Genomic DNA, 18,500 nt, shown 5'->3' with positions numbered 1-18,500 from the left:
CCACTGTCTACTACGTTATCTTTTTTCTTTAACGGAAAGAAAGGGTGGGGGGTGTAGATATCGTAAGTCTGGAGTCACGTCCCGCTGACCATAAGCCAGTAAATATGTTAGCTGCTCCAAATGTAGACTAAAGACGCATCTTCGTCTTGCTGTTCGGCCTGTACAGTCCAAAGATGTTGGAAATGTCAGTATAATCTTTTGGACCTTGGGGGACAAGTAGAGTGCCTTAAAGGACCCATGGATATGGGCAGGAATGAGGAGATGGAGGGGAGGTGGCAACTTAAGATGTCTACAGGAGCCAAGTCGGCAATATAAATAAACAGTGAATGTAAAGTAAAAGAAGGGGTGCAAACTGGCTGTAAGATGGTTGCTGGTGACCGACCAGCTTCCTCAGTGATGAGAAGTAGGGAAGTTACGGGTTCTGTGAGAATGACAGCCCAGGGTTGCAGGACTTAAATCTTTCAAATAAAATGGAAATCCTGACTTTTATGGGAGGTCTATTGATGCTTAAAATTTGGCAGCTAATTTGATTTTTTTTAAATGATTTGCAAGCAAGATGCAAACAGATGGCCAATGTGCAACCTCTATCATGAAGTCATGTGCTCCGTCAGCAGACATCTAGCAATGGTACCTGCGTGCCATCAGTCCCACCCAAAGTTATTCTGTCCCCTTCAGCTTAGTGCTAGGAGCCATTCAAGATGGGACAGCTACTGGCCAGACAGGCAGCGGAGCAGGAGTCAGCTCAGAGCCCATCCACGGCACATTGGCACTTGGGAGGGAGAGCAGCCTCAATTTGTTTTTTCCCCTGATTCTCACTCCCTGAGGGACCCGGTGCACAGTGGGCTTGCTCCTGACCCTGGGCTCTTCAGTGTTCCTGTTGCTAATGGTCACACCAAGGTGGGGAAAGGAGAAGTGAATGGACTGGTTCACTGATACCTTTGAAAAAGTATCTTAAGTGGGAAAACAACATATTAATCAGCTGCTCTATAAAGGGACTGAGTGAGGGGAAACTGAATTAAGTCTCCTTGTCTGGAGCCAGGATGGTTGAAAGTTGGCTGCCAAGACCTCAACCAGAAAAGGAACTTGACCACCTTGCTGACTTTGTTATTTATTTATTTATTTTTTTGAGGAAGATTAGCCCTGAGCTAAGATCTGCTGCTAATCCTCCTCTTTTTGCTGAGAAAGACTGTCCCTGAGCTAACATCCATGCCCATCTTCCTCTACTTTATATGTGGGACGCCTGCCACAGCATGGCTTGCCAAGCGGTGCCATGTCTGCACCCAGGATCCGAACTGGCAAACCCTGGGCCACCAAAGCGGAACGTGTGAACTTAACCACTGCACCACCAAGCTGGCCCCAGACCTTGTTATTTTTAAACATATGTGCTGCCAGCTCACCCTCGCCAAAGTCCCATTCCTCACCAAAAACCCCTGTTGGGTGTGAACCTGATGTTTTTCTCCACAGTTCAGTCTTTACCTTCCACCTTTTTATAGTTTCCTAGTCCGGGTCTATGATGTTAATGTTCTCCCACCTGATGAAGGAGGAAGTTTGCCTGCTCAGAAGGAAAAGTCATGCCCTTGTTTCATTGTAATTTAAGGTAAAATAGTTCCCAAATCTGGATTATTTATTTAAAATATTGGTTCTCTGGCCTTACCTCTGGGCATTCCGACTCAAGGCTTGGGATCTATTGTTTAAAATAAGAAAAAGAAAACTAGGTGTTTCAGATACAGCTAGCATGAACCAACCACTGGAGACTGTCGGACAGAACTGCCTCGGGCTTCCATCTAAACAGCCACAGGCCAGCTCCCTCAACCAGCTTGAGAATTGTGCTTTAAACCTTTCTCCTTTTTTTTTCATAGAAAATATTGGTTTATTTATATCTAATAACTGAAAGACCAACTCTTTCTTTTTTAAAATGGTAATCTTATAAAAGTACTGAAAATGTTGTGAATCACATATCTGATAAGAGATTTGTATCCAGAATATATAAAGAACACTTATAAGCCAATAATAAAAAGACAACCCAATTAATAACTGGAAAAAGTATCTGAATAGACATTTCTCCATAGAAGACATACTATTGGCCAATAAGCACGTGAAAAGATGTTAACATCATTAGTCATCAGGGAAATGCAAAACCACAATGAGAATCACTTCTCACCCACTAGGCAGGCTATAATCAAAAAGGCAGATGATAACAAGGGTCATCACGGATGTGGAGAAATTGGAACGCTCACACACTATTAGCAGGAATGTAAAATGGTGCAGGGGGCCGCACCGAGGCCGAGTGGTTAAGTTCGCACACCCTGCTTTGACAGCCCAGGGTTTCACCAGTTTGGATCCTGGGCGCAGACATGGCATCACTCATCAGGCCATGTTGAGGCAGCGTCCCACATGCCACAACTAGAAGGACCCACAACGAAGAATATACAACTATGTACCGGGGGGCTTTGGGGAGAAAAAGGAAAAAAAATAAAATCTTTAAAAAAAAAAAAACCTGCAAACAGTTCAGATGTCCTTCAACGAGTGACTAGTTACACAAACTGTGGTACATATATGCCATGGAATTCTATTCAGTAATAAAACATATACATGTTGATAGAAACAACAACCTGGATGTGTCTCTGACGAATCATGTTGAGCAAAAAACACCGGTTCTAAAAGTTACAGACTATGATTCTGTTATATAGCTTTTTCCTTTTTTTTTCCTTTCTTGATGAAGAAGACTGACCCTGACCTGACCTCTGTCCTGTCTTCCTCTAGTTTTTGTATGTGGGATGCCGCCATAGCATGGCTTGATGAGCAGCATGTGGGTCCGAACCTGGGATCCAAACCCGCAAGCCCCAGGCCGCTGAAGCAGAGCATGCGATCTTAACTACTACACCACCAGGCTGGCCCCAACATATAACAGTTTTAAAATGACAACCTTTTAGAAATGGAGAACAGATTAGCAGTTGCCAGGGGTTACAGCAGGGAGGCCTTGCTGGAGGGAGGTGAGTGTGATCATAGCAGGGCATCAGGACGGATCCTTGTGATGGAAATGTTCAGTATCTGTCTATGGTGTGGATGTATAAACCCTATACATGTGATTAAATCGTGTAGAACTAAATACACACCAAAAAATGACTACAAGTGTAACTGAGGAAATTGAGTAAGATCAGCGGGCCGTGTCTTGTACCACAGTTTTGCAAAATGTCTCCATTGAGGGTAAATAGTACACAGGATCTCTTCATGTTATTTCTTGTAACTGCACGTGAACCTTCAGAGATCTCAATAAAAATTTCAGTTAAAAAAAAATGATGGGTTTCTGTGGCATCCCCTTTGTTTCTTCATCAGTGAGGATCTGTGATGTGTGGAGAGGTATATTTTCATAACACAGATGAGGACGTTGGAATGGCGAAGATTCTGTGACAACTTGCAAATGGCACTCAGCCAGGAACAGAAGCCAGCGCTCTGGACACCCATTCTTTCCTTCAACAAATATGTATATGAGTGACTGCAATGCCCCAGAATCTGTTCTAGAGTCTAGGCCCTGGGGTTATAGCCATGAACAGTAAGACCATTCTTCTCTCTTGTAGGAAAGACCACAGCTCAGAGAGGTAGGAAGGGTCCCTGATGGTCCTCAGTAAAAGAAACTCCAGTGTCACTGGCAGTGGGCCTGTGGGCGTCAAGGCAAACAGGGAGCGGGGGGAGGATAATGAGGCCCAATAGCTTTTTTTTTGGCCCCTTCCAGCAGGACTGGCAAAGATGCCAAATCTCCTAATATTCCTCCTAAGAGGAAGGAGGAGTGTTTGGCTTGGCTGAGAGGCCAAACACAGGCGGGCTGGGCGCCAGGCTGGCTCAGGGCATTGCTGTCGCGCTGAGGATTTAGGAAGCTAGAGTCGTCCAAGATTGACGCCCTCGGAAAACTACAACTCCCAGCTTGTGCCGCGTCACGCCCAAGTCCTGGCGGTCATGTGATCGCTGTTCACGTGTCCCCGCAGCCGGCTCGGGAATGAAGCACCGTAGGTGGATGGCAGGAGCTAGAGGCGGTAGAGGGTGGAAGCGTTAGGTCCCCGGGTCCCCAGAGCCCCCATCGCGGCGGAGCCTGCCCACTCCCTACGGGGCTCCGGGGCCCCGCGTCCCCGGCTTCACGCCCGGCTCTGCTGAGCCGGCTCCGCCGCGCCTTAGCCCGGACTGTCTTCGCCTAGTCCTAGGCCGGGATCGAATCCCAGAGCCCCTCCCCAGCTCACCCCACAGCAGCTCACTCCCTCGCTGAAGGCCTGGGGATCGTCACCCCCGCCCCGGATGTGCCCTGGTCCAGCTCCCGAGGCAGCCCACCCCTCGTATTTCTGAGATCCAGCCCCAGGCTGGACTGGGAACCCACTCCCATCTGAGGGGCCTGCCGTAATGGCTTCAGCTCTGGCCTGAGCATATGGACGTCAGGCTTCTGGTTCTGGCTCTGCCCCCTAGCCACTGTGACATTAGTCTAACCTCTCGCTGCCTCAGCCTGTTCCCTATCTGATCTGCTGCTCTGTTCTAGGAGTTGAGTCAGAGCTGCTCAGTTCCCTTCACTCTGCTGACCAGCACAGAAACAGCCCGAACTCTTCTCTCTGCTGACAGCAGATTTTAGGTAAAGTCTTGAGAAAGAAGAAATCGGGGCTGGAGAGGAAAGCGGGAAGAATCAGATCTCAGATCTCTGGAGAGAAGGAGCTGTGAGGAGCAGCCCCACCTCCACCATAACAGACAGGTGGAAAGAGCAGGTAAGCTGGGGCGATGGAGCTGAGGAAGGGGCGCGAAGGGGAAGCTGAGAGATCCCGGACCGCGCAGAGCTCTCTGCATCCGAGCTGTGAGCAGGGTGGAGGGGGAGGCCTCACAGCTCCGGCAGCGCTAACTTTGCAGGGCTCTCTGGAGCTGCGCTGGAAGCCTGCGAGCCCGAGACTCGGCCTCCATCACCCACTGCTTTGGGTTTTGTGCTGAGCTGTCAGCTGGGTGGCAGGTTGCGTAAGAAGCAGGGCTGTGACTGATCTTTCTGGACTTGGAGCCAGCAGAGAGGTATTCCCTCTGGAGCTGTGTCTCCTGGTTGCATGCCTGGTGACAGATGTTTGAGATCCTCTGGCCTCTCCCTTTTCCCTCACACAAGTGTACGGTTCCCAGCTTGGTTCGACGATCACCGGGAGGAGCGATGGGAAGCATCTGACTACCCAGGAAGCTCCATGAGCCGTTCTGCACCCCTCAGTGTGCTGAGGGCATCAGAGGGGATGCCTCTGTGGTGGGCTCTGGTTAGGTCAGTGCTTATGGCTGAATCCGGTCAGTCCCCTTTGCTTCCCCTGAGCTAGAGAATAACCCAGGGAGGGATGAGTAAAGAGTCAAATGCAGAGTTTTGTATGAACACCCTGAGCTCAGGACTTAGGAAGGAGGAGACTCTGGGAAAGGAAGCTGTGGAAGATTGCACCCGCTTGGGTCATGACCAGCCATCAGCAGCCTCTGGGGAAGGCAGAGCCTGGCTCCTCACGGCCCCCTCAGCCCCTGGTCTTTCAATCTGGCTTTCATGTTGCTCTTCCTCCCATTAGCTACCCCAGTGCCTTTGCACCTGGCCAATCGCACCAGGCCCTGGTTTTGATCACTATTCTCCTCTCTGCTTGCTTAGGGATGAGGATTCTTAGGCATAGTGAATAGCAGCATGGGAAAGGGCGTTTGCAAACATTAACGGTAGCAATGACCGGTTATTGAGTGCTAAAGCCTTACTAATATGAACACACTCTTCATAGTAACTTATGATGTAAAGTCTTAGAGAGGTGAAGTGACTTGACCAAGGTCACATAGCTAGGAAGTGGAGGAGTCAGCCTTCTGACTTCAGAGTCTAATCAGAGCCCCAGGTCACGGCCACTCCCTGCTCAGGGCTGCTCCCGATCTGAGGGTGAACTTGACTCTGGAAGGCTGCCCTTTCTCTTGAGGGTCTCAGGCTGTGAACTGAACTTGAGAACACTGAAGGCCATTTTTCAGGGCTGAGCTCCTCAGAGCATCTCAGGGTTCTGGGAAGAGGACCAAAGAAGAGAGCCAAAGAAGAAGCTGTAACTCACCTGTGTTTCCCCAGAGAGGGAAGAGAATCGACCAGGTGACAAGCTTGTTATCTGTGTTCAGCCCTGCCCAAGGTCTCATCTTGGGCCCAGGAGTGGGGCAAATACAAACAGATGGATGCTGGAGGGTCGGACAGGCCTGAGTAGAGTCCCAGCTCCACCGCTGACCGCTATACGACCAGGGGTAGAGCGCCTAATCCCCCGGGATTCATTTCCTTCCTTGATAAAGGGGTGATATCATGCCCACCTTTTAGGGCTACATTGAGGATTTTAGATAAAGAATTCCGTAGCTGCAGCAATGGCAGTTAATGGTAACAATAAACACCACACATGTGGCCTCAGAGCCTTGCAGTCTAGCCTAGGAGACCAGTGCTGGCCATGCTGGGCCCCAGGGTGGCTCCAGAAGATCTCAGTGAGCATCCAAGGAAAGGGGAAGAAGTGGGACCTGAAAGGGAGGCTGGCAGAGGGGCTGGGAGCCTTCCAAGAACAGGACTGATAGCTGCTCTCCTGAGGACGCAAGCATGACAAGCATGCGGGGAGGGGGTTGTCATGCGGGAGAAGAGTGAGAATTTCGAAGGGCTTTGAAAGCTATGCAGAATTTAGACTCTTGGCCAGAGGCAAGTATGCTGGGCTGTAATCCATGGAAACCCTGAGTGAGTTTCTGGATGAGGGCTGTTCTTGGGACCCTGTGGTCTGTGAAGCCAGGCAGATCTGGATCCAAATCCTGCTCTGCCACTTTCTAATAATGTGACACCGGGTAGTGATTTGATCTCTGAACCTTATGACCATGAAGCTGTCACAAGGACTAAATGAGATAAGATACATCCCTGACATTCCTGCCCGATGCATGTCCTCTCTCTAGTGCTGACATGTTAGTTCCCCTCTCTTTTATGTTTATATCTTATTGACCATACAGGTCTGTAAGCCTGAAGCCAACAGGATTTGCATCTGAAATATGTCTGTCTCTGCCACCCCACACTATGGCGCCCAACGCAGTGTCGGCACAGAGGCACACCTGTGTTTGAATCCCAGCCGTGTGATCTTGGGAAAGTTGTTTCACCTTCTGTGCCCACCTTTCTGTGCCCACCTCAGGATCACAGTGGTGCCTGCCTTTCCTGTCTAGGTTGAGAAGAGCCAGAGCACACAGGCCTCCCAGGATAACAGCCTTCAACAGGCTGGTGCTGCCCTCCAGCTGCAGGTGTCCCCTCAGCCGCCCCAGGGATGTGGTGGTGAGGCAGCACCCGCAGACCCTGCCAGAAGAGGGCTCCCAGGGCCATGGCTCAGGTCAGCATCAACGCTGACCATGGCGAATGGAGTTTGAGCACGGACGCCGGGGAGCGGGCCCGCCTGCTGCAGAGTCCCTGTGTGGACACGGCCCCCAAGAGTGAGCGGGAGGCCTCTTCTGGGGATCTGGGCAGAGGCACCACTTCCACGCTTGGGGCCGTCTTCATCGTCGTCAATGCCTGCCTGGGTGCAGGGCTGCTGAACTTCCCAGCCGCCTTCAGTACTGCCGGGGGCGTGGCAGCCGGCGTCACGCTACAGATGGTGAGTGTGCTGGCTGGGAGGGCAGGATGCTGTGCAAGTGGTGGGTCTGCGGTTTTGCCTCGAAAGGGAAGCTGTGGATCAGGGATGGTCAATAGGAATGCTACCACTCTCCCCTCCCTCACACATGGCAGACACTAGCAGTCTATTCCAGCATTCTTTCCTCTGAGCCCAGAGGAGGCTTCCAAAGCCTTCCCAACAATCAGGGAAGTTTGGACATCAACTAGATATTTAATAATCTTGTGGTTATGTTTAAAAAGTGGGCCTGGGGCTGGCTGGGTGGCCCAGCGGTTAAGTGCGCACGTTCCGCTTCGGAGGCCTGGGGTTCACCAGTTCGGATCCCAGGTGTGGACATGGCACCGCTTGACAAGCCATGCTGTGGCACGCGTCCCACATATAAAGTAGAGGAAGATGGGCACGGATGTGAGCTCAGGGCCAGTCTTCCTCAGCAAAAAAAAGAGGAGGATTGGCAGCAGTTAGCTCAGGGCTAATCTTAATCAAAAAAAAAAAAAAAGTGGACCCTTGGGGCCAGCCCCGTGGCCGAGTGTTTAAGTTCACGCACTCTGCTTCGGCGGCCCAGGATTTTGCCGGTTTGGATCCTGGGCGCGGACATGGCACTGCTCATCAGGCCACACTGAGGCAGCGTCCCATATGCCACAACTAGAAGGACCCACAACTAAAAATATGCAACTATGTACTGGGAGGCTTTGGGGAGAAAAAGGAAAAAATAAAAATCTTTAAAAAGTGGGCCCTTATCTTTTAGAACTGCCTGCCAAAATATGTAAGGATGGAATGATATGATAGTGTATATTTTCTTAAAATAATCCAGAGTGGGAGAAGGAATAGATGAAACAAGATTGGCCATGAATTGATCCTTCTTGAAGCTGAGTGTTCGGTACATGGGGCTCTGTTACACTGTTCTGTCTACTTTTGTCCTCATCTCTCTACTAAATTTGAAATTTTCCACAAAACTTCTTTTGTTTTTAAACAAAGTCTCCCCTCAACAGCCTCCAGTAATCTGTTAAAATTGCCCTGCAAGATGAGACTGATTTGCCAGCCAGCTTTGGGCACTGGCCCAGGAAGCGCGGAGCGAGCCAGGCTGCGATTCGCTGCCAAGCCTTTCCCACACTCTTGCTCTGCCCCTGCCTGCAGGGCATGCTGGTTTTCATCATCAGCGGCCTCGTCATCCTGGCCTACTGCTCCCAGGCGAGCAACGAGAGGACCTACCAGGAGGTGGTGTGGGCTGTGTGTGGCAAGCTGACGGGCGTGCTGTGTGAGGTGGCCATTGCCACCTACACCTTCGGCACCTGCATCGCCTTCCTCATCATCATCGGGGACCAACAGGACAAGAGTGAGGTTCCCCCTCAGTACCTGCCTCATCCCTCCCCTGCAGCCCTGGGGGTCCTGGGGGGAGGGAAGGGGCATGGAACACCTGCCCACGGCCTGGCTTGGGCCCGGCATCCACCTGGGAATCCTCCCTCCGGGCCGCTGGGCCCATTAGACAGATGGAGGTCCTGAGACCCAAAAAATAGGACGGCCACACCCTGCAGGAGCCTGGCATGACATTCCCTCCTTCCTCCCTGTGCAGTTATAGCTGTGATGGCAAAGGAGCCTGAGGGGGCCCACGGCAGCCCCTGGTACGCAGACCGCAAGTTCACCATCAGCCTCACTGCCTTCCTCTTCATCCTGCCCCTTTCCATCCCCAGGGAGATCGGCTTCCAGAAGTATGCCAGGTTCGGAGGCCCCACCCCAGCCTGAACCGGACAGAAGCTCTAGTCACAGGCAGCGAGAGACCCGAGGGCTGCTGGGGAACCCCTCCCCTTCTTGACACCCCAAATCTGGGGCGGCAAGAGTGGGCAAGGCAGGGCGAACCATGGCTTGCAGGGCTTCTGGCATAAGACTTCCTTTGGTGTGAGCAACAAGGGGGTCGGCGGCCCTTTGCATCAGTGAGAGATTCAGTTCTAAATGCCCTTGTCAAAGATGGGATGGGCGACAATCAGTGTGGAGGCAGCCACCTGGCCTGGGCTTTGGCTTTCCCTGGGAGAATGGGAGTTTTGATCATTTGGGATTGTTAGCCAGGCAGCATCTTCCATGCAGCTTGGGATGAAGGGAAAGGACTGGCTTCTCGGCTCAGGGTTGGAACAGCTGTGGGATTCTAGGCTGTTTCCTGTGATCTGTAATTGAAGGGTCCTGCTCAGCTTTCTCCACGGTTCCCTTTGATGTTGACATTCCAGTATTTGTACCCTCTTACCTCCAGCATCTCCTAGTTCTCAAAGGCTCTGTCTGCAGCCCTCACCCAGTCTGGGCTGCTCTGATTGAAGTAACACATGTGCTTTGAAGCCCAGCCCCCCACCGTGGCCTCTGAGCCATGGAGCTGAACCAGCGCATTTCCTGATGGCCACGAATGTCACTGTCGTTCCCTGTTGGCGTCCAGCTCCCTCCTAGCTGTGGCTGGTTTCTCCAAAACTTATTTCTCATGCTTTTCTTGAGTGTTTGTCTAGAATAGTCTCCCAATTCGTTCAGTAGACACTTGTGGTGTCCCTGGAGCTGAGGATGGATGCCCCTGGGGATGGAGTCAGAGAAAAGGCAGCTGGGGCTGGGGAAAAGGAAGTCCGTCCCTCTCTCCCCACAGCTTCCTGAGTGTCGTGGGCACCTGGTACGTCACTGCCATCATTATCATCAAATACATCTGGCCAGATAAAGAGATGACCCCGGGGGACATCCTGACCAGGTGGGTGAGGGCCCCCAGGAGACACAAGGGATAGAAGCCACCACCTGGGCCCAGGAGGTGCTGGGTCGGGCATCAAAAGGCCACACAGGTGCTCTTGGCAAGCCTCATTAGCTCATCAGCGCTTGAGTCATTGGTCACTGTAGGAAGGAGGTGAGAGATCCTCATCTCTTCTTACTGGAGGGAAGAGTGAGAGGCAGAGATGCCGAGACTTTACCACTAACTCCAGCAGATGGGCTAACGTGGGACCAGGCTTCAGGTCTTGGAGACTGCCGGGTGGAATTGCACATTTCTCCAACTTGTACTTACCTGTAATTTCTGTATCTTCTGCATGAGGATGAATTGGTTTTTTTATTTTTTTTTTAAAGTTTCCTTTTTTTGAAAGGAAGAAACCAGAAAAGCAAAAGCCCCAGTGCAGGAGCCAGGAATTCTGGATTTTCGGTCCCAGGAGGGCCTTCCAGAGCCTCCGTTTACTGACCTGTGAAATGGAGATAGGTCCTCGCCCGGTTCCCAGACTTGTGTGGGTTGAGTGTAGAATGCTGGTTGGTGGAGGCCGTGGTGGGCTGAGTGAATAGGAGGGGCACGGGGGTGGTGGGTGGCTCTGGGGGGCTCACAGGCGACAGATTCCTATGTGTCTGTCCACAGGCCAGCTTCCTGGATAGCTGTGTTCAACGCCATGCCCACCATCTGCTTCGGATTTCAGGTGCCAGTTGCGGTCCCCTTAGCTCCCTCCCCTCCCTGGGAACCCACGTTACAGGCAGGATGGGGGGGATCCTGGAAGGAAGGGTGGAGTGGGGGCCCCGGGACTTGCTCCTTATTCCTGGAAACTGGGGTGAGGTCACCTCCCCGCCATGACCCTACCCTCCACCCTGACAGTGCCACGTGAGCAGTGTGCCCGTCTTCAACAGCATGCGGCAGCCTGAGGTGAAGACCTGGGGCGGTGTGGTGACGGCTGCCATGGTCATCGCCCTCGCTGTCTACATGGGCACAGGTGAGTGCTCCCCCCCAAGGGCTGGGGTTGGAGTGCTCCCACTTTTCCTCATCGTCCCCAAGTCCTCTGGCCCAGCTTTCCTGGGGACAGCGCTGCACTCCCAGCACCTCAAACATTCTGTGGGCATTGGCTTCACTTTGGGCTGCCGTGCGCCTCCTCCTGCCCAAACGAGAGAGCTGTGTCCGTCCATTCATTCAGCTGCTCTCAACTGGTGCCTAGTGAGTGCCAGGAACTGTTCTCAGCATGGGGGGAGCCGTGGAGATGGACGGACCTGGTCCCGCCCTCACAGAATTGACGGTCTAGAGAGACAGTCCTACAAGAGTAAACCAGGGGTCCGTAAGGGATTCCGACACGCTGGTGAGTGCCATGGTGACAGTGAAACAGAGGAGATGTGAGGGGATATGGGAGGGCGTGGCTTTGGGAAGTGGTTCACAGAAGGCTCCCCTCTGAGGAGTTGGCATTTGGGAAGGAGCTAGAATCTCAATCAGTGGGGCAAGAGCGTTCCAGACGGAGGAAGCAGAAAATGCCAGACAGGGACAGAACGATCTGTGTAGCTGGAGTGGAGTGAGTCAGGGCAGATGACAGCAGTGAGGCCCTACAGGGAACAGGGCCAGATCCTGTTGGCCTTGAGGACTGCTGGGAGCCAGAGGCAGCGTTTCACACAGGGGCAGGCTCGGCGGAAGGTGGCTGTGGGTGCTGGGTGGAGGACGGTTTGGGTGAGGGAGCCGGCCTGGGAGACCAGGAAGAATGGCCCTGTGACTCCTTCCACAGATGGTTCTCGGGGCCCACACTGTTCCACCTCTGAAGACACAGCCAGGAACAGGAGAGGCAAATAGGCAGAATCCCTCTTCCCCTGGGGTTTGTGTTCTGGTTAGGGAGACAGATAATAAACAAATTTAAAAAAAAATCAGAGAGAGAGGAGCACTGTGAAGGGAACCGACAAAGCGATGTGAGAGAGTGCCTAGGGTGGGGTTGTTGTGGGGGGCTGGGTGGGGAGGGGTTCTCTGAGGAGAGGACATCTGGGCTGAGACCTGGATGATGAGAAGATGGCGGTGTGAAGAGAGTTCGTGCAGAAGCTGTGAGACAGGAATGTGCGGCGCGAGTTCAAGATCAGAAGGGTGGCGGTGTTGGGGCGGGGCATGTGAGGATTCAGGGATGGAGGCTTCTGATCCCAGCCCCCCGACACTCTAAGCCTCAGTATGAGCCTCCAGCGCCCTGCCCCTCTGATGCTGCACCTAGGAGTGGACGGTCCATCCCCTTACCCTCCCAGGCTTGCCCTGACCCAGCCCTCCTGTCCATGCCCTCAGGCATCTGTGGCTTCCTGACCTTTGGAGCTGCTGTGGACCCCGACGTGCTCCTCTCCTACCCCTCGGAGGACATGGCTGTGGCTGTTGCCCGCGCCTTCATCATCCTGAGCGTGCTCACCTCCTACCCCATCCTGCACTTCTGTGGGCGGTGAGAGCCCGCCCCACCTGGCTGGGGTGCTCCCTCTCCCCAGGGCCCCTCAGAGCCCCTAAAAGCCCTTTGAACATGGTCCTTTGGCCTTGTGTGGAACTCATTTTGTAGAAGGGAAGACTGAAGCCCGTAGGAAAGAGTCAGTGCCTAGGATGGCTCTGCAAGTACCCCCAGCTGGGTCTTAGGGGCCTCCTTGTCCCAGGGTCCCCAGAACATTCTGTGAGTCCTCTAAGAACCTCTAGCCCAGATCCTTTCCTGAACACCCAGCCTTCTGGGTACCCCAGGCCCTTCCTTTTCAGGAGAATGATAGTACCAGTTCCCCTGGGTGAGCCCTCCCGGGCCAGGCAAGGAGCTAAACCCTTCACATTCACCGTCTCCTGCAGTCCCCATGGGGACCCTGGAAGAGTGTGGCTAGGCCCATTTTGTAGAAAAGGAAACAGGCTCAGGGACCAGGGCCTCACCCACAATCTACCTGGTCGGGGGCCTGGCTCCGCAAGCTGGAGGTGGAGGCCGTGAGCAGGGGTGCCTCTGATGCCTCTCCCCATGGGCAGGGCGGTGGTTGAAGGCCTGTGGCTGCGCTACCAGGGGATGCCGGTGGAGGAGGACGTGGGGCGTGAGCGGCGGCGGCGGGTGCTGCAGACGCTGGTCTGGTTCCTGCTCACGCTGCTGCTGGCGCTCTTCATCCCTGACATCGGCAAGGTCATCTCAGTCATCGGAGGCCTGGCCGCCTGCTTCATCTTCGTCTTCCCAGGTGCGGCCCCCTGGCGCCCTGCAGCCCTGACTCCCAGGGCGTCCCAGCCTGAGCTCCTCACTTGCTCACCTGCCAGGGAGTGTAACCACCCAGATTTGGTGTTCACCCACCTCAGGTTCTGTGCCAACCCCTGTGCATGCATCACCTCCTGAAAAGAAGGTGTAGCTATGATCTTCGTTTTACGGAGGAGAAGATGTGGGGTTCAGAGAGGGTAACAGACTTTCCTGGAGGTGAACAAACTCAGCTCATGAGTAACAGAACCTTTTCAAACCCGAGTCAGTCCAGGTCCGCAGCCTGTTCTCTTAACCCTTCACTCAAGTGTCTGTTGCTCCCTGACTATCAGGAATCCAGCTGGTTCAGTCCCCAGAGGGCAGTGGGGCTTGGTGGCAGCACCCTGATGCAAAAACCGGGAGACCTTAGTTTCAGACACGGTTTGCCACCAGGTGCCTGGGAAATCATCCTGTCTGCCAGCCATGAGTTCCGCCTACCCCCAGCTCATTTCTATCCAGGAGACAACCTTGCAAGCCCTGGCCACTGGAGCAAGGGGGCCACATCTACTCAGAAGGGCCTGGGCAGGGTCTTGCTGCCAGTGCTGCCCCTTTAGCCCTGAGTCTTGCATGCAGCCCCGGGGTGCCTGTCAGATGCTGGCCTCTCCTGGGAGAGCAGAGGCCAGGCCTCCAGCTGGGGGGGAAGGGGGGTCAGAGATGGAATATCTGAAGAGTAAACAAAGGCCTTTCTCCATCTCCCACCACTGCCTCTTGGTGAGAGGGGCGGCTGGGCTGAGGGAGGGAGCCCACCCGAGGTCTCAGGGCCACCCCTTCTCTTCCAGGGCTGTGCCTCATTCAAGCCAAACTCTCTGAGATGGAGGAAGTCAAGCCAGCCAGGTAAAGCAGGGCTCAGTCCCTGGTCTTGGGGAGATGCTGGGGGCAAGAAGATTAAAATGCACAGGGGCCGGGAGCTACCCTCAGCCGCAGGTGAGGCTATGGGTTAATTAATCACCCTCTGGGCGCAGCAAGGGAGGCCCCACGCCCAGTACTGGCCTTGCTCCGGGAGTGACCAGCTCTGCCTGCCTCTCGGCTTGAGTGTTGCTAGATTACACAGCTTCCAGGAGACTGTGTACTTTGCGTTTCAAAATTCTTTTTTCAAATGGGTAACACGCGCTAGTTGTAACAGTTTATATACTACGGAAAGACTTTAAAGAGTGGGAGACCCTCTTCCGCCACAGCCCGCCCCCACCACATCCCTTCTCCTGAGAGAGCTCCAGGTCCTCAGCGCTGTCCGTGCCCTTCTAGACTGTTTCTGTGCGTGCACACGTCTGTGTACACATAGCTATGCATGTGTACGCACAAACACACAGGGTTTTGTGCCTAGTTTGGTTTTTTTCAAAAATGGTTCTATGCCAGACACACTTTTCTGCCACTTGCTTTTTTTCACTTACTTTTTTTCCCTTGCTTTTTTTCACTGGGGATCACTCTATGTCAGCACAAGAAGGCCACTTCTTCCTTTTTGAATGGCCGCAGAATTTTCTGTTGTATGAATGTGTGCTGAATGTGAACACTCTTATACATACACAGCGTGGCACACCTGTTCGAGGATCTTGATAGGAGATTCTTAGAGGCAAATTGCTAGGTCCCGGGACATGCCCATTTTTACTTTGGCACCGGGGTTCAAATTACTCTCCGAAAAGTACCAGAGTCCTAGCAGCAGTGAGTAAGCGTGCCCTGTTCCTCATACCCCTGCCAGCACTGTCTGTAACAGCCTTTTAAAATTTTGTTAGTCTGATGCATGCAAAACACTACATTGGGTTTTTCTGTCTTTTAAAGATTGGCACCTGAGCTAACAACTGTTCCCAGTCTTTTTTTTTTTTTCCTTGCTTTTTCTCCCCAAATCCCCCTGATACAGAGTTGTATATTTTAGTTGTGGGTCCTTCTAGTTGTGGCATGTGGGAAGCTGCCTCAGCATGGCCTGACGAGCAGTGCCATGTCTATGCCCAGGATCCGAACCAGCAAAGCCCTGGGCCACCGGAGCGGAGTGCATGAACTTAACCACTCGGCCACGGGGCTGGCCACCACTACATTGTTTTAATATGTACATGTCCTTGAATAGTAGAGAGGTTGAGAACAGGTTGCATGCTTTTCAAAAAAATTATCATGCAAATAATACTCATTCATTATGGAAAACTTAAAAAATACAACAAGCCTAAGGAAGAAAATAAAAATCACTCAATCTCAATACCCAGTTATAACCCTCTTGCTATTTTTGATACATATATATGCAGATGTCTGCTTTTTTTAAATGAAATGAATCACACTGCATGTGACCTGCTTTTTCCTGAACATCTTTCCATCAGGAGACATGCGTTCTAATCCTGGTGTTGCCCTTGGTGTGTTGTGACCAGACAGTTAATTCCATTGGGTCTTGGTCTCCTTACCTGTGGACTAGAGATCAGACACCTGGCCCCAAATACCTTTATCTGAAAAGTCCTTTAGAAATAGGAAATGCTCCACCCACGGAAGTGGTATAAGTAATTTACGGTGATTAACTGATACACGTATTGACGTCTGCAGAGTCATGGAGGGGTTAACTGACCAGGCCTCTCACCTTCTGCCCTATAGCTGGTGGGCGCTGGTCAGTTACGGAGTCCTCTTGGTCACCCTGGGAGCCTTCATCTTCGGCCAGACCACAGCCAATGCCATCTTTGTGGATCTCTTGGCATAACCACTGCCTCCCAAGGAACACGTGGCCTTTGCTGTTGGACCCAGCATCCCATCTCTTAGAGCTGCGGGGCCACCCTGAGTCCGGCATCCTTCCTCCCTACTGGTGGAGTGACATCTGGACATCCTTTTCCAGGGACAGTTCTGGGGTTAAATCAGGCCCCAACCTGTGGACAACTCAAACCCAGCTCCCTTCCTGTCTCCCCCATCCTGGCAGTGCCATAGATGGTGGGAGGAGGTCTCATGTCACAGAGGAACCTTCCCCCTTCCTCCAACTCTCGACTTCTCCATGCCTGGAACCCGTGGGTGAAGAGGGCCAGGAGGTCTCAGCAGAAAGAACCCAGCCCGACCTCCCTCTGGAGAAAGGGTGGGCAAAGGGTCGTCCCCCCGAGAGCAGCCTGTCCTGAGTAGGGCTGTGCTCGTTACCCCCAGACACACTGCCTGCTCCAGTCTGTTGGCAGCCCAGCCAGCCGTGGCTTCCTCTGGGATCTGGCAAGTTCCAAAGGGAGCACTGAAGTCGTACAAATGCGCAGAGGCAGAGAGATCCATGCCTTGTCCACTCCCTCCTGGCCCCCAGTGAGCCTGACAGCCCTCTCCCATGGCTAAGGGGCATTTCCAAGGCTTTGGGGCCTCACGCTGTCTTGTTCCTCTGACCTGAGGGTCCAGGCGTCCCCCTCCTCCATCCCGACATCACCAAGTCTAATGTTTACAAACGGTGCCGGCCAGCCTTGAGCCAGAGCCCAGGGGCCGTCCTGTGCCACCACGGTGCTGTGAGCACACCTCCGTGAGCTTTCCCCATGCGGGGAGTCTGCTTTTCTCTTCAGATTCCAGACGTGCCCCTCTCTTCCGAGGCATGAGGGTGGGTAACGGAAAAGTCTGGGAACCTTTCAGACCCGTGCAGGCTGGGCTGGTCAGGATCAAGGTGAGCCTGTCTGACATCTGCACTTTCACCCACTGCTTCTCTTCTCCTGCCCTGCCAGCCCTAGCAGCATGGTAGCCCAGAGAGAAAAAAGGCAGCCGCGTTGTCATTAACTGGGTGACGTCTGAGTGTAGCCGCGCCAGCCTGGAAGTTTCCCTTCCACTGTGGATCTTGTCTGCTCCTTCTCCATTCCATCACTTCTTCACCCCCTCCCCCATTTCTCTATGTAGCTCAACCTCTCCTGTGCACATAAGTATGCAGGTGGGGGATTGCCAAACCCCATCGTGTCAGCTTCCTCAGCTCCACACATCCACCAGGCCTTCCTTCAGTGGCTTGTCGGTCACACTGAGGTCACACCCAGATTGTGCCCCAAGCAGGATGAGGAGGGACACTGTTCTCCCCGTTCTTGTTCCCATTTTCAACACCTTGGCCGCTCACTTCGGTCAACCCCAGGTACCAAATCAGGCTTCGTCCGCCTGGAGCACCAGTATTTCCCTGGCCCCTCCTGCCCAAACCTCTGTACCAGGGATGCAAGGGACCACCGCCCAGCAGACCCCTACTCAGGGCAGTCGGATATAAGAAGCAGAGGCTGGCTGGAGGCTGGAGAGGCCTCTGCTCAGTCCCCAGAACGGGCGACCTGCCTTTCCTCACGTCCCATCTCGGCCCCCAGGGCCAGACCCACTCTGCTGTTTTCTCTCAGGCTGCTGCACAGCACCAGACCCTGCCAGCGCCCACGCCTGCCGAGGGTCGGAGGACGGCGGTCAGCAGGGCTGCACAGCCTCCTGATGCTGGGTTTCCGGGGTGGGGGGATGTAGGGAGAGTCACTGCACAGAACTGGACCAGTCGGGAAAAAGCTGGAATCCGGCCTCTTGGCCTAACCTCAGGAGCCCCCTCCCTGCCAGGGCATTTTACTGTTTCTTTTCTATTTGTGCACATTCAGACTGGGGAGGATGGTTAATAAAAAAAGGGACTTGTGCTGCTGATCTGTGTGGCCTGTGTCTGGTGCTGGGGACAGGGTCCAGGCCACTGACAGAAAGAAGATGGTCTGGGGCAGAAATTGGGGGGAAGCGGGGGGGCAAGGCCTTTTGTTTTTTGGGGTTTTGTTTTTTGTTTTGCTCCCCAAAGCCCCAGTACGTAGCTGTATCTTCTAGTTGTAAGTCCTTCTGGTTCTTCTATGTGAGCCGCTGCCACAGCATGGCTACTGACAGATGAGTGTTGTGGTTCCACGCCTGGGAACCGAACCCAGGCTGCCAAAGTGGAGTGCACTGAACTTTAACCATAGGCCCTCAGGGCTGGCTCAGGCCTTTTGGCTTCGCCATCTGTGCCCCTGATGTGGGAATG

General features: G+C 53.3%; 1 protein-coding gene across 2 annotated transcripts; it reads left to right on the top strand.

Moving 5' to 3' along the window:
- The first annotated feature begins 3,940 nt into the window (after nucleotides 1–3,940).
- Nucleotides 3,941–18,142, top strand: SLC38A7 (solute carrier family 38 member 7). Of its 2 annotated transcripts, none has more exons than XM_008516115.2 (12): nucleotides 3,941–4,004; nucleotides 4,523–4,742; nucleotides 7,183–7,604; nucleotides 8,754–8,952; nucleotides 9,190–9,334; nucleotides 10,234–10,332; nucleotides 10,975–11,032; nucleotides 11,206–11,320; nucleotides 12,628–12,775; nucleotides 13,327–13,526; nucleotides 14,356–14,410; nucleotides 16,142–18,142. In XM_008516115.2, the coding sequence occupies exons 3-12, from the start codon at nucleotides 7,335–7,337 to the stop codon at nucleotides 16,242–16,244; spliced, it is 1,392 nt and encodes a 463-aa protein (XP_008514337.1). In that variant the 5' UTR covers nucleotides 3,941–4,004; nucleotides 4,523–4,742; nucleotides 7,183–7,334; the 3' UTR covers nucleotides 16,245–18,142. The 2 variants fall into 2 exon arrangements, with proteins under 2 accessions (XP_008514337.1, XP_008514336.1); XM_008516114.2 differs by having other exon boundaries at nucleotides 3,941–4,008.
- The last annotated feature ends 358 nt before the right edge of the window (nucleotides 18,143–18,500 follow it).

The sequence above is a fragment of the Equus przewalskii genome, chromosome 3 (genome assembly GCF_037783145.1).
Source record: "Equus przewalskii isolate Varuska chromosome 3, EquPr2, whole genome shotgun sequence".
NCBI lineage: Eukaryota > Metazoa > Chordata > Mammalia > Perissodactyla > Equidae > Equus > Equus przewalskii.
This window is presented reverse-complemented; position numbering and strand designations above follow the sequence as displayed.

Bases quoted from the DNA above. Each gene is read 5' to 3' on its own strand.
- SLC38A7 (XM_008516115.2), top strand. From the start codon at position 7,335: ATGGCTCAGGTCAGCATCAACGCTGACCATGGCGAATGGAGTTTGAGC. The intron at 10,333-10,974 runs GTGGGTGAGGGC...GTCTGTCCACAG, and splicing joins CCGGGGGACATCCTGACCAG to GCCAGCTTCCTGGATAGCTG. The intron at 11,321-12,627 runs GTGAGTGCTCCC...CCATGCCCTCAG, and splicing joins CGCTGTCTACATGGGCACAG to GCATCTGTGGCTTCCTGACC.